This window comes from Malus sylvestris, chromosome 10 (genome assembly GCF_916048215.2).
Source record: "Malus sylvestris chromosome 10, drMalSylv7.2, whole genome shotgun sequence".
Lineage (NCBI taxonomy): Eukaryota > Viridiplantae > Streptophyta > Magnoliopsida > Rosales > Rosaceae > Malus > Malus sylvestris.
The window spans coordinates 6,987,572-7,000,061 of record NC_062269.1 but is presented as its reverse complement, the minus strand read 5'-3'; the positions used below and the strand labels follow the sequence as shown (position 1 = coordinate 7,000,061).

General features: G+C 36.4%; 2 protein-coding genes across 3 annotated transcripts; one reads left to right on the top strand and one right to left on the bottom strand.

Moving 5' to 3' along the window:
- On the top strand, window positions 1–1,787 carry LOC126586523 (non-functional NADPH-dependent codeinone reductase 2-like). Of its 2 annotated transcripts, none has more exons than XM_050251378.1 (3): window positions 1–579; window positions 968–1,391; window positions 1,544–1,787. In XM_050251378.1, exons 1-3 carry the CDS (start codon window positions 233–235, stop codon window positions 1,772–1,774), a joined length of 1,002 nt encoding a protein of 333 aa, XP_050107335.1. In that variant the 5' UTR covers window positions 1–232; the 3' UTR covers window positions 1,775–1,787. The 2 variants fall into 2 exon arrangements, with proteins under 2 accessions (XP_050107335.1, XP_050107334.1); XM_050251377.1 differs by having other exon boundaries at window positions 1,523–1,787.
- A 361-nt stretch (window positions 1,788–2,148) lies between these two features.
- LOC126586525 (GATA transcription factor 28-like) lies at window positions 2,149–6,683 on the bottom strand. Its single transcript, XM_050251379.1, has 7 exons — window positions 6,218–6,683; window positions 5,968–6,051; window positions 5,718–5,851; window positions 4,105–4,215; window positions 3,848–3,953; window positions 2,668–2,739; window positions 2,149–2,538 (listed from the first exon to the last, which is right to left on the bottom strand). The coding sequence occupies exons 1-7, from the start codon at window positions 6,482–6,484 to the stop codon at window positions 2,431–2,433; spliced, it is 882 nt and encodes a 293-aa protein (XP_050107336.1). The 5' UTR covers window positions 6,485–6,683; the 3' UTR covers window positions 2,149–2,430.
- Window positions 6,684–12,490: the final 5,807 nt, after the last annotated feature.

The window sequence follows — 12,490 nt, the reverse complement described above, 5'->3', positions numbered from 1 at the left end:
CGTTCTTAACCTAATTAATAACATAATCAATTATCCTAACAGCCTTACAGAGGAGAGTTACATAATCCAATTTTCGGTTTCCAACCAAGTTTGACTAAAAAATTCGACAATTAATTAATTTTAGACGTTTAAAAGCAACTTTAATTTGTACCAAAAAGAGAAAAATTAGCGTAAAATATTACTTGTAATAACGAAGGAAAAAAAAATACATTTCAAAGAGAAGAAACAAAAGATGGCGAATGCACCAGATGTGTCGGCAGCTGCAAACAAAATCCCCGAGGTGGTGCTGGCATCGTCGACCGGCTCGAGGAGCATGCCGGTGATTGGCTTCGGCACAGCAGCGGACAAGTTACAACCTCATGTTCTGAAAACAGCTGTTGTCGAGGCCATCAAGCTCGGTTACAGGCACTTTGATACGGCCTCTATGTACGGGTCGGAGCAGACTCTGGGAGAAGCCATCCAAGAAGCACTTGGACTTGGTCTGGTTGCTTCTCGAGATCAAGTCTTCGTCACTTCAAAGTTATGGATTACTGATGCTCACCCTCATCTGGTTATTCCTGCCCTGCACAAATCACTTCAGTGAGTACTCTACTCTCACTATCTCATCACAATGTTTATAATTTAGTTTAGTTTTTCATTATTTCAAGCATGGGAATTTTTCTGTTTTGCTGCAATGCAAAAATTACATTGCAAAAGCAATGTAACATGAAAAAATGGACGGTACTTATCTCAATTGCAATAAACATCGATATGAAGAGCAAGCATGACACTAAATATGGGTTATAAGCATTCCCGCTTGACTAATCCCAACATCACATTCATAATGAATGTGCACGCAAAGCCGAAATGACATGGATAGAATCACACCCTAACTAACGCATCGAGAAATCCCTGATCGAGCCACTAAAACCAAACCTACTCGAGCCACGTGCATGTGACTGTACCTAATACTCTAAATTGTGTACAGGAATCTTCAACTGAAGTACCTGGACCTGTATCTCATTCACTGGCCCATCAGTGCTAAGCCAGGAACATTGGTGTACCCACTGAATGCAGGGGACCTTATGCCCATGGACTTCAAGGCTGTGTGGGCAGCCATGGAAGAATGCCAGAGACTAGGCCTCACCAAATCCATTGGACTCAGCAACTTCTCTACCATAAAGATTGAAAATATACTCTCTTTCGCTACGATTCCTCCTTCAGTGAATCAGGTCGAGATGAACCCGTTATGGCAACAAAAGAAGCTTAGAGACTTCTGCAAAACTAATGGTATAATTGTGACTGCCTTTTCTCCTTTGGGTGGCATAGGGTCCTGTTGGGGCAGTAATCATGTTTTTGAAAGCAAAGTTCTTCAGGAGATCGCGAAGGAACGGGGAAAGACTATAGCTCAAGTAATTCTCTATTACCTTGTCATTCATTTTCTTTAATTTGTTACGAGTAGGTGTCAATGACGGTAATGTTACTTGCTTTGCAAGAATACAAAGAGAACTAGGAGAAGAAATCCTACCCTAACCCTAAACAGAAAACTGTGGTTCTTTGGCAGGTATGTATTAGATGGGTGTATCAAGCAGGGGCAACACTTGCTGTTAAGAGCTACAACAAAGAGAGGTTGAAGCAAAATGTCGACATCTTTGACTGGAAACTTTCCGAAACCGACATTGAGAAGATCAACCAAATCCCGCAGCGCAAAATGATGCTTAGAGAAGACATGGTTTCAGCGAATGGACCGTCACCATACAAGTCACTTGAAGATTTATGGGATGGAGAGCTTTAAGCCTTTTAACCTTTTATTATGTTAGTAAGAACGGTGATGGGAGATTCAAATTTAAGTTATCTTTCAACGTTGAGGAAAGAAATACTGTTACTAGACTAAGAGTTAGTTACAAAATAAAACGAATTTTAACGGGACAAGCACGGGGGAATTCCCTTGGCCGTCGGAATTACAAAGATTGTTAGAACTGAATTCAAATTTCAGTGAGAATTTTCTAAAAGCTATAGAAATCCCTCTCACCCAACTCGGCCTCAGCAATAGATCTAGCTGCCACATTTTATTTCTTACTCCACGTAGGAAAAAAAACAAAGGATTACATCGATCACCCGAAAGAAAACATTGATCACTTGACCGCTATACATCGTTTACATTGATCATTTGACGAACCAAAAAGAAAAGATTGCATTGATCACTAGTAGTTAACTTTATGGATTATATTGTAGACAAGGAAGAACTGGCAAGAGAATTACCGCTGCTACTGCAAATGCTAGCTTCTAAATGGTCCCAATACTTAAGATTACACAAAATAAAGAGTTTTCAAACCAATTTATTTATAGCTCTAAGTCCCTAAACTGTATGTACGCTCGATGACATACTTCTCCCATCTACATCCTCTGTGATAGTACAGCAAACGGAAAACAACCAGGCTGCAAGGGACTTCACAATTTCCTGTCTACGGTCTTGGCTGAATTATCGCCATTAGCTGAGGAAGGGGCAACGTTGGCACCCATGGCTACAACATCAGAGTCTTGAACTTCGCCGTTACTCTGATTTACAACAAACAAAAAATGAATCCATGAAGAAAATTCCAGATATCAAATAAATTAAAAAAAACACCAAAAAACAAAAAAAAAACCAACTTTATCATTTTTCAGGGGGTGCTTGAGGTGATGTACCTGTTCAATTCCTTTTAAAGAAGGATCGTGGATACCTACATTTAAAACCTTAGGAACACCTGTTAGAGATCCCTGCAAAATGTTGAGCATACACTGAGATGAGTGAACAATCACCAGCAATCACTTTCAATAAAGTTTCAGTATCCACCACCAACAAAGATGTCAACTCCATCATATTTATAGTACACAAATGAGATGCAAGGTGGCTGAAATGGTCTTTAGCCTAACGATTGGTAAAAATACTCCTTTTCAAGAACATTGTTTCCATTTTTTGGTTCAATGGATTCAAAAACATTGTTCAACAATGCCTTTTATAGAGGACAATTATTCTACATGTCAGGTCCAGTTTCGCCATACACTTGAACTCATTAATCCACATGCTTATCTCTATCCTTCCATTAGGGGTGGGTTGAAAGCATGAAGTCTTACATCGGGACATTCTAAGCTTTTGATTTCAGTATATAACAATTAAAGTCTCTCCGATTATTGGTAAATTGCCAGCCACCTATTTTCTTTTATTTCAGGACTGAAATTTTGCAAGCTGACAAAAATTTGTTTTGTTCTGACCTTGGACGCATTGTCCACTACATTGGTGTAAAGGTTGCGATTAATAAAAGTTTCTTTTCTTTAAAGAAAAACAATCCCACTGCAGGCGTTTGTCACAACCGTGGAATAAAATCTAAAGGAATAGAAACGGTTACTTATTTCAACTAAGAACTTGTAGACCAAAGAGTTGTTCTCTGCTACGGTCCCCACTAGGAAGTTCTTAGGATTGATATAAATGACTGAAATGCTTTAAGATGCTCTAAGCAGACACTTGTTACACAGACGAAAAGTGACATAAGCGTTAAGAAGAAATTAGAATTTAACCCCAACCTCTCAAAACACTTAAGTGGGTAAGTGAAACAAAAGAATGCAGAAGTGGAGATCACGTAAAGAATCCATTTCTTATTGTGCATTCATTACTTGATGTTTCTTGTGTGGCTATAAGTATGTTGTCTCTCATAATTAGATGGGTCTGTTCTCTCTCATTTACGCGTCTGAATATTCCACAAGGCAGTTATGACAACGCAAACAATATAATGTCTAATTTGCACTCATATATAACTTTTTAAATATGCATACATAGTAAAGACGATTAAAAGACAAAAATAACTAAGGATTTATAAATCCTACAAACCTTGTTGGCCCATTTCAGCCCACATGCATTACATAGAGTCCTTGGACCTGCTGGCCCACGACGCATCATCGGAGTTGACTTTGAGCTTATCCCACAGTGTGTGCACCTGAAAAGGCATTAATCGTTATTTTTCAGAACACAGAGGATGTTAGTATTTGTCTTGAAATAACAAATACACAATTGGAGTACAACAAAAACAAAAATCTAATTGTACTAAAAACATAATCAGCGATATATGAATATGGAATGACACTCACGAAGTTTCCCGCATGCTTTCATCTTGACCAGAGCCCTGTGTTGATGAAGCAGGGCCTCCATCATCGGAACTAGCCTTGGACGATGTAAATTGACCCTTTTTACGCTGCATTCTGAAATATATACACACCACATATTTAAAGTTGGCTAGGACAAAAAGGACTCTGAAATAACACAAACGTCAAGTCATTAAAGAAAAAGGAATAGGAGTAAGGGACAGGTGGTTTTCCATTAATATTTTCCTTAAGCTGTCTATCAGGTCTATGGTAACTACATAGATCATGACCTTCATTTTCATTTCACATCCATGTCATTTGCACTGTGCTATTGAATGAGACAACCTTTACATTTCATTTTAAAAGTACTCAACTGAAGAAAGAGAAAAAAATCATATACAAAATATCTACCAACCAGTCTTTTGCACACAGATTCTTATGCGCTACGAACTAATGGTAATTGTCCTGACATGAGGTTATCAAAATGTCTAAAAAAATCTATACTATTCAAAAGTGAAGGCAATAGGAAGAAGAAGGGAGGATTATTTCCTCACTGTCCTATTGCTTTAGATTTGTGGATGAAGTTGTGTTTAGCGGAGGACTGAGGTGGTAATTCCAGCGGATCGTGTATCTATTTCCTGGGAGATACTTAACTCTTTGGGGGGAGGAAAAAAGGAAACGATTACATGGAACCATGCAGTGTTGGCCTAGTTTGGCTTGGAAGAGAAAAATAAGAAGTTTTGGAAATTATAGAGAAGTGGTCGACATTTCCTCAGATGAAGTAAGGTTGTGATCGTTTGGGCTTCAGTTTCTTCTGAGTTTTGGGAATTATCATCTTACATTTTATTTTCAGACTCGAGGGCGGTTCTAAATTAATTTTAGGAATGTCTTTTTTCTCTCTTAATTGCTTTTAGCAAACTGAAAATAATATGAATAGCTGAATATTAAAAGATAGGCTTTTTAGTCAAAATGGTCCCTGAGATTTTCATAACACATAACTTTGGTCCCTGAGATTTAAAATCAATAGAAGTGGTCCCTGAGATTGTCCACCATCCATTATTTTGGTCCTTCCATTAAAAAACTCCATTAAGCGGTCCTTGAGCTTTTTAATGGAAGGGCCAAGATGATGAATGGTGTACAATCTCAGGGACCAAAGTTATGTGTTATACCCTCAACTTAACAGAGTTTTTTAATGGAATGACCAAAATAATGGATGGTGGACAATATCAGGAACCACTTCTATTGATTTTAAATCTCAAATCTCAAGAACCATTTTGACTAAAAAGCCTAAAAGATATAATATGTACATCAATCCATACAACAAAAATTCCTCAAAGGAAGACATCTTACTATTTTTTAAAATAGTACAGATTGCTTGATGATGAGCATACCAACATCAAGACCATACGAACACTAATGACCGCAATTTACATATTATACCAATTCTCATTCTTCAGTATATATTTTGTCTCATAAAATAAAAAAACTACATTATCAGAAGCTGTGGTGGTATATACATTTCCGAAGGAGACAGAGTGTCTTTGTGAGAGGAAGGAGAAATAATTTTCAATTACGAAAAGTTAAAGAAAATGATTAAATAAGTAATGATCTTGCCATACCTTAGTGCAACTTCTTTCCGGACGGTGTAACGGATTTTCTTATCAAAACAACGTTCTTTTCTCTTCTCGCGAAACCGACTTAAAGATGCAGCTCTCTGCGGTTGAATTGGCTTTGCAGGTAAGTCATTCATACCCTGGAAGAAAAGTCATTACAGCAGCAAAGTGAAAGGAATTAAAAAAGTTAAAACCAACTGAAAAACTACGATTTCGAGAAACTTGGCATGATTTATACATATCTAAAAGTACATACTTGCTGGTTAAGAGGAACCGGCCCCATGGAAGGAATGCCAGAAGGGATTTCATATCCACCCAAAAGTAGCAGTACCGCCTGCACCTGTGAAAGAGAACCACAAAAGCTCAAGCTCCTTATGCAACCCTTTCTCACAAGTTGATCAAAAATCAAACTTTCAGAGAAGAACAAGACATTTCGGGAATGCCAAACTGGTACAAGTCAATCACTACCACAGCACAACTCACACAAGTTGAGCACTAAACCTTACCTTATCAGGCGAAACAGCGTCGAAGACATAAACTTCACCCTGGAAGGACAGAGTAAGCTGATCAGAGGCACCGTTTGCGGCGGGCGGCGGAGGGTATTCGGAGCTGGGAAGGTAGAGTTGATTTGGAGGAATGGCGGTGCTATCTTCGAAGCGTATGTTGGGGTTGTCAATGGGCTCTTCAACGTCGTCGTCTTGGTCGTCAACTTGGTTACTCTGTGTCACTCCTCCGGTGCTGTACATTGAATTCTGGTGATCGGATTCTGCCATTTCTGATACGAAAAATATTTAACCCAGAACCCAAAATTCAAAACGAGTCGTATCACGCGCAAATTATGAGTTGATTGAAAGCAATGGAACTTAATTGGGGAAATCCAAACCCTAATTTTGATTTCCTTGAATTTTTTTATTAAAAAAAAACAACAACAAACAAATTTATCCGAAAGCAGTAGGGAAGGAGATGGGAGTTTGAGGTTGAGGAGGATGACCGGTTGGGAAAACGACCCTGCAAGTTTTTCACATTTACAGGATATGCCACTGACTTGGACAATTATTTTATTTTTTTTATTTATTTTATTTATTTTATTTTTTTTTTTAACAAGAGGACAGTGTAAATTACTTGAAGTTAATTCACAAAATGAGGTTTCGAACTTGCAGACTGTCCTACTAAACTAGCCTTTGGGGACTTTGATAGAAACATGATTTGGTATACCATGTGTTATAATATAAGTGGTTAAAAAAAATTTAAGTATATTACTATTTGTATTATAACACTTAGAGTACCTGATCGTATTTTCGACACATTGAAAAATTTCTCATTTATTGGACGGTTATCTCGGGCTTGTACTGTAAAGAAGAAAATGAAGTCTTGGTGTCCCTCATTTTGGAGTTAGCAAGAACTAGACTCAAAGCATCTCAAAGAAAAAGTGTCTTAGGAAATGCATTGTTCTTCCACCAGCTCCAAGTGTTGGGGTCAACAATTTGTCGAAATTCTTTCTCCTATTAGTCGTTTTATTTTTATCATATAAGTATCTAATAAATTATTGTACTTCTATCTCCCTAAGATAAATTTATTTTGCTCTCACTATGTCTTTTTCTTTTCTCCTGCAAAGTTTCATTTTCTATTTATCAAAAAGGTTCATCTTAGGTTTTTTAATATGGTTATTTGTGCAATGTTGGATTTTCTAATTTTGGTACTAAAAACAGTGGTAATGAAAAAGATGTTTTATGTAAAACTTTAATAATTTTTACTATTTGCTCATCAACTTGATCTAATTTTTCTGTTAAATTTAATACTAACTGGATAACTAAATTATTTGTCCAAAATTGAAATATTTTTTTTAGCTACTTGTGATGCAAAATTTGTAAAACTAACTTGTTCCTTATCCAATTTACTAATTTCTTGTAAAGCTTGAATATATTTCCTATTGATTCGAGAATCAAAGATCAAACAAATAACCCAAGAGTTGTTGAATTAACTTTTTTTGTACTAATTGAATTTTCTGGACTTTTAGTTTTAATTTCTCAACTATTTCTAATGATCTAATTTCTACGTACTTAGGTTTACTATTTATGAGATCAATTGACACACCCCGACCTAAATCAGGGCATACTGGCCTTCACGTGAGAGTGACGTAACCATGTGCACAATTCGGAAGCAAAATTGATATAGAGAAATACGAGTGAATAAAAACCAAACTACTAGTAGTACTAGCTAAGATAAAGTGCTAGAGCGAGATTAAGAGTGAAATACACAACCAGAACATAATTAGCCTAAGTGCAGTCAGGCATACAACACCCAAGGGTGATCCTACATTTATGACGTTCTGTCAGAACCACCATTGAAATCCCATGAGCCACCAAAGCACTTCTACTTAAAACCTGGAGGAGCGCAAAACAGATAGTGTGAGTGAGCAAGAACAAAGTTTTTCAAAATCATTTCATTTCTCAAAAGTTCTAACCCATCATCGTAAAACCTATATAATTTCCCAGAAAATATAATATATGCTATAAAAGAAATCAAGCTCAGGATGAAAATCCATAGAAATATACCATGCCAAAGTATCTAAATGAGATGTCATAAGTAGTCCAATTAAAATATGTCAATGCCATATATCATATCAGCCGAATCCACCTAATGTGACCTGCACGGCTGAGTCTAAATTCTTAATTAAATCATGTTTTTCATGTATGCATTTCTACTATTAAAATATGCATTTTAGAAGGGGTCCACTTACAGATACTCCATCGTTGAAGAGCCGTACGAAATAAAAAGGACTGAATCGCCACTAATAGTCGCACATAAGCACATAAAGGGTCCAATTAATAAAACTTTATTATAACGATTGAATTTCAGAAAACAAACGTCATAAATGGATTCAAGATGCCGAAAAATATAAAGGGAGACCTCGGGTACCCCCACGCGTAGCCGCAAAGTGGCAGCTTCGACAGCCACGTGCCGTCATGAGTCGCCGAAAAGTTAGCTAGAAAATTCGCCCACGCCGCTATGGACGGCGATGCGTGTGCTCCACAAGTTTGGATTTGGGTAGGGTTCAAGGCCCAACAAACGAAGAAGGAAGCCGAAGCTTCCCGAGCTCCGTTCAACGTCGTTGCTCAACCCTAAGACTCGATTTAAGTACCAAAATGAAGTGCAAGATGAGAGGAAGGGTTTCGTACTTATTTCACGTCATAGGGTGGGGGTGGCCAGAGCTGGCCAGATTTTAGCTCGAAGGCCACAGGCTTGCCGGAGAGGTTTGGGTGGCCTTTGGGTGTCTCTGGGCTTTGCAGAGATGAGGGAAAGAGAGAGAGAGAGAGAGAGAAAAGGTTCACACTAGGTGGTGATGGTTTCATGGTTTGTCGTGGGTGGTTGTGTCGTCGGAGGGATGAGTGCACAGAGAAGGAGAGATCTGTGAAAGACAGAGAAAATAAGTTCGGGGGAGAAAGTGAGAGTTGAAAGAGAGAGAGTGAGTGAGAGAAAGAAAGAAAGAAAGAAAGAAAGAAAGAAAGAAAAAGTGAGAGAAAGAAAGAAAGAAAGAAAGAAAGAAAGAAAGAGAGATGGAGAGATAGAGAGTTGACTCAGGGAGAGGGGAAAGAGAGAAGGATATGGGGTGCTGCCACGTGGCATGCAAAGAGATGAAGAGAATTATAAAATAATGACAAGAAAATCTAAAAAATGAAAATGGGATCCGGATAGGGTAAGGGTAAGGGGCATAAATGTCATTTCATAATTCCGTTAAAATGACAGTATACAAAATTTGGGACGGGGTTTCACACAAGGACACTCAACCAACAATCAAAAGACATACAAACTCTGCTCTCAAGCCAGTTCATACCCAGAAAGCTGAAACATGTCCAGACTCGATCCTATTAGCTATAGTTCCTTTAGAAAAGCCATCTTTTGTCTAATGTAAAAGCTATGCTACCTTTCCTTAGTATTGTTGTATCAATTCCCTCATGTAAAACCTATTTAATGCACTTTCCATCATGTCTTCAAGTTATGTTCAACTGTTTTCTACTTAAGAGTCCTATTTGCATTCGAATCTGGTTAAGTTAATAAACCTGGTTTCATTAAAAGTGAACTGTGATCGAGGAAATGGTTGAAAAGGGCTTGAACTTCCTTTATTTTTGACATACAAGATTATGAACTAAAAGTCCTTGTTTAAAAAGCAAGAAAAGAACTTAATACAGACTTAACTCATCTGTGACAATCCTTATAAACAAGAAGTTTGAGTAACTTGGGGTGCAAGTAATCAACTTAACAAACACATATTCGACAATTTGTTATGTAAGGATAACAGTGGCACGCTCAAATCCTTATTAGTTTTGATTGCGAGCCTTAAGGCCTACACCAAAGGCTCCACAAAGACACATTTCAAACTAACTATAAACTTATCTTGCAGCACACCAAGCTGACAACCAACAAAGTGCCACCTCCTCGGGGAGTTGTGCAAGGGAAATCTTACCCGAACATATTGCTAATTGGTTTTGTAAATACTCTCTTTCTCCTCCTAAAGTTTCTAAAGTATGAATACTTGCTTCTAATAACTTATGGAGAGTTTCTTTTACCTTACTAGTAGACTTTAGTTTATTTTACCTTACTAATAAATTTTTATTTCTTTGTGCTAAATATCTCTTATGCTAGTAATAGTAGGGTGTCTAGGACAATAAACTTCTACTAATGGTTTGTAAAATGGATTACAAGGAAAAGTATAAAACATATTCATGCAAAATAAGCGGGTGTGTGATGTTACTTGTTTTGATAACTTATGTCTTCAATGTACTTTACTATTATAATTATACTATTAAAATACTAAACTAGGGATCTGATACCAAATTTAAATTGAGGCTCGGTTTAATAGTCAAATGACCATTATAACAAGTTAAGAACTAGACATAAAACCTTGCACATGAAACTCGATATGGTTCATATAAGGCCAAAATGGCTGAACTAATAGGTACTGAGAATTGTACCCTTGTTGTTGTCAAGTTATCTTTATGGCAATCATTCAACTGTAACATAGTGCTCAAACAAAATATGGTCGTCAGTTTAGCAAGATAATAATATAACTAAAATAATATTTGGGCTGAAAGCCTACTTAAAGAAACACACAAAAGAAAGAAAAAAAAAAGAGCAATACAAGAGAGCAAAGGGCTTAAACATTTTCTCCCTGTGTTATAATTGAATACAACATTCTTTGTATACAACTAAGTGCCTTGCAATCTTGCAGACATAAATGTTATAGTGAAAAGAGACTCAAAGTTATCCACACATGTGTTGCTCTTGGTAGTTTGGTATTGTTTCTGGAGAAAAGAAATTGTTGCTACGAAATCTGCTCTTCCTTTCGCTAATGAGTTGGAACATATTATTGGATTATTGTGATCTTATTGGACCATTTGAACCTTTATGTAGGAGCTCATGTAGTCTTTCTCATGCCTAGTTTTATTATTTAGAAAGAAAAAAAACTAGCAATGGTGCCCACGCAATGCTGCGAGTTTTAAAACTGTATAAAACATGTGTAAAGTTCTCAATACATCCAATATGCCATACAATTTACATACACGTAGAAATATATTTACAACCATATGGATTGGTGGTCTTATTGCCATTGTTCTAGCATACACATCTTTTACAAATTGAACTCCTAATTGTCCTTCATCATACGAAATTTTTTGTATATAGTATTATTTGCATACAAAAAATAATATTTGATGTGTATGTACATACTATTTACACATAAAAGATTTGGTATATAGTCCCTATTGATATTCTCATGAAATATGTAGATAATCAGCCTATTTTCCCCAATCATAACCAAAATGTGTAGTTGCAGTTGATTTTATGTCATCAATGGAACAAAATACTTGAAGTCGAAGATTTTTTTTTTTTTTTGTTGAGACGACTGAAGTCGAAGATAAACTTGGTGAACGTAGAAATCATCAAGCCCTAAAAACAAACTAGCCTTGCTTTTTCCAACAAAATAATCCTTTTATTACAGAATTACAGGAAAAACTTAAAAGTGGAAACAAAATTAAGTCAAATGATTGGGGAACTAGAATTTTTCTGGAGCATACACATAAATAAAATTTAAATTAAAAAAGAAAAGCAATCTCAAATACACAAAGCATAACAATTTTACACATACAAAAGCGAAAGAAAATCATCAAAGGAAATAATAACATGAAATTGAAAACTCATTAAACAATTTATTAAGCATATATAGGTACACCCAACAGATAATCTTATTTAATCACACCGTTTAATTTATCAAATTGATTATTTAATACTAACATGCAAAACAATTGTTCTTAAAATACCCTCTCATCCCACTACGATAAACAAAATTCTTCAATCTCTTGCATGTCCATTTCAGTTATTAAAACCAAAGAAAAGATTATAATGCTAAGAAAATAGGCTCTCTTTTATAGCGACAAACTGTAAGTTTAAGAAATTAAATTACCATATCACTTGAGAAGTATAAAGTTCAAAAAAGGTAAGTAAATAGACACACAAAGATACACACACACACACACACACACACACCTTTGATGCACAGTCTACCCTGGTTGTCAATGGATGCATAGCATTAGTAACACTAAAAAGTCTTAGCAACTTTTCATAATGTGGGTGGAAAGTTGAAGTTTAAACAGTAAGTTAACAACTAAAAGCACTAACTGGGATTGTAGCATACCTTGTAACTTCTGCAAGTCGGACACCTGCAATATCAATAGAGACAAAAAGGATTAAGGCCTGTTTGGTATCAAACTTGAGAACGAAAC

What these genes read in the sequence shown, in the direction of transcription:
- LOC126586523 (XM_050251377.1), top strand. Translation starts at nt 233, where the DNA reads ATGGCGAATGCACCAGATGTGTCGGCAGCTGCAAACAAAATCCCCGAG. An exon ending in GCCCTGCACAAATCACTTCA is followed by an intron (nt 580 to 967) that starts GTGAGTACTCTA and finishes AATTGTGTACAG; the next exon opens with GAATCTTCAACTGAAGTACC. An exon ending in GGGGAAAGACTATAGCTCAA is followed by an intron (nt 1,392 to 1,522) that starts GTAATTCTCTAT and finishes AACCCTAAACAG; the next exon opens with AAAACTGTGGTTCTTTGGCA.
- LOC126586525 (XM_050251379.1), bottom strand. Translation starts at nt 6,484, where the DNA reads ATGGCAGAATCCGATCACCAGAATTCAATGTACAGCACCGGAGGAGTG. An exon ending in CGGTTCCTCTTAACCAGCAA is followed by an intron (nt 5,852 to 5,967) that starts GTATGTACTTTT and finishes CTTTTCTTCCAG; the next exon opens with GGTATGAATGACTTACCTGC. An exon ending in GGCTGAAATGGGCCAACAAG is followed by an intron (nt 2,740 to 3,847) that starts GTTTGTAGGATT and finishes AACATTTTGCAG; the next exon opens with GGATCTCTAACAGGTGTTCC.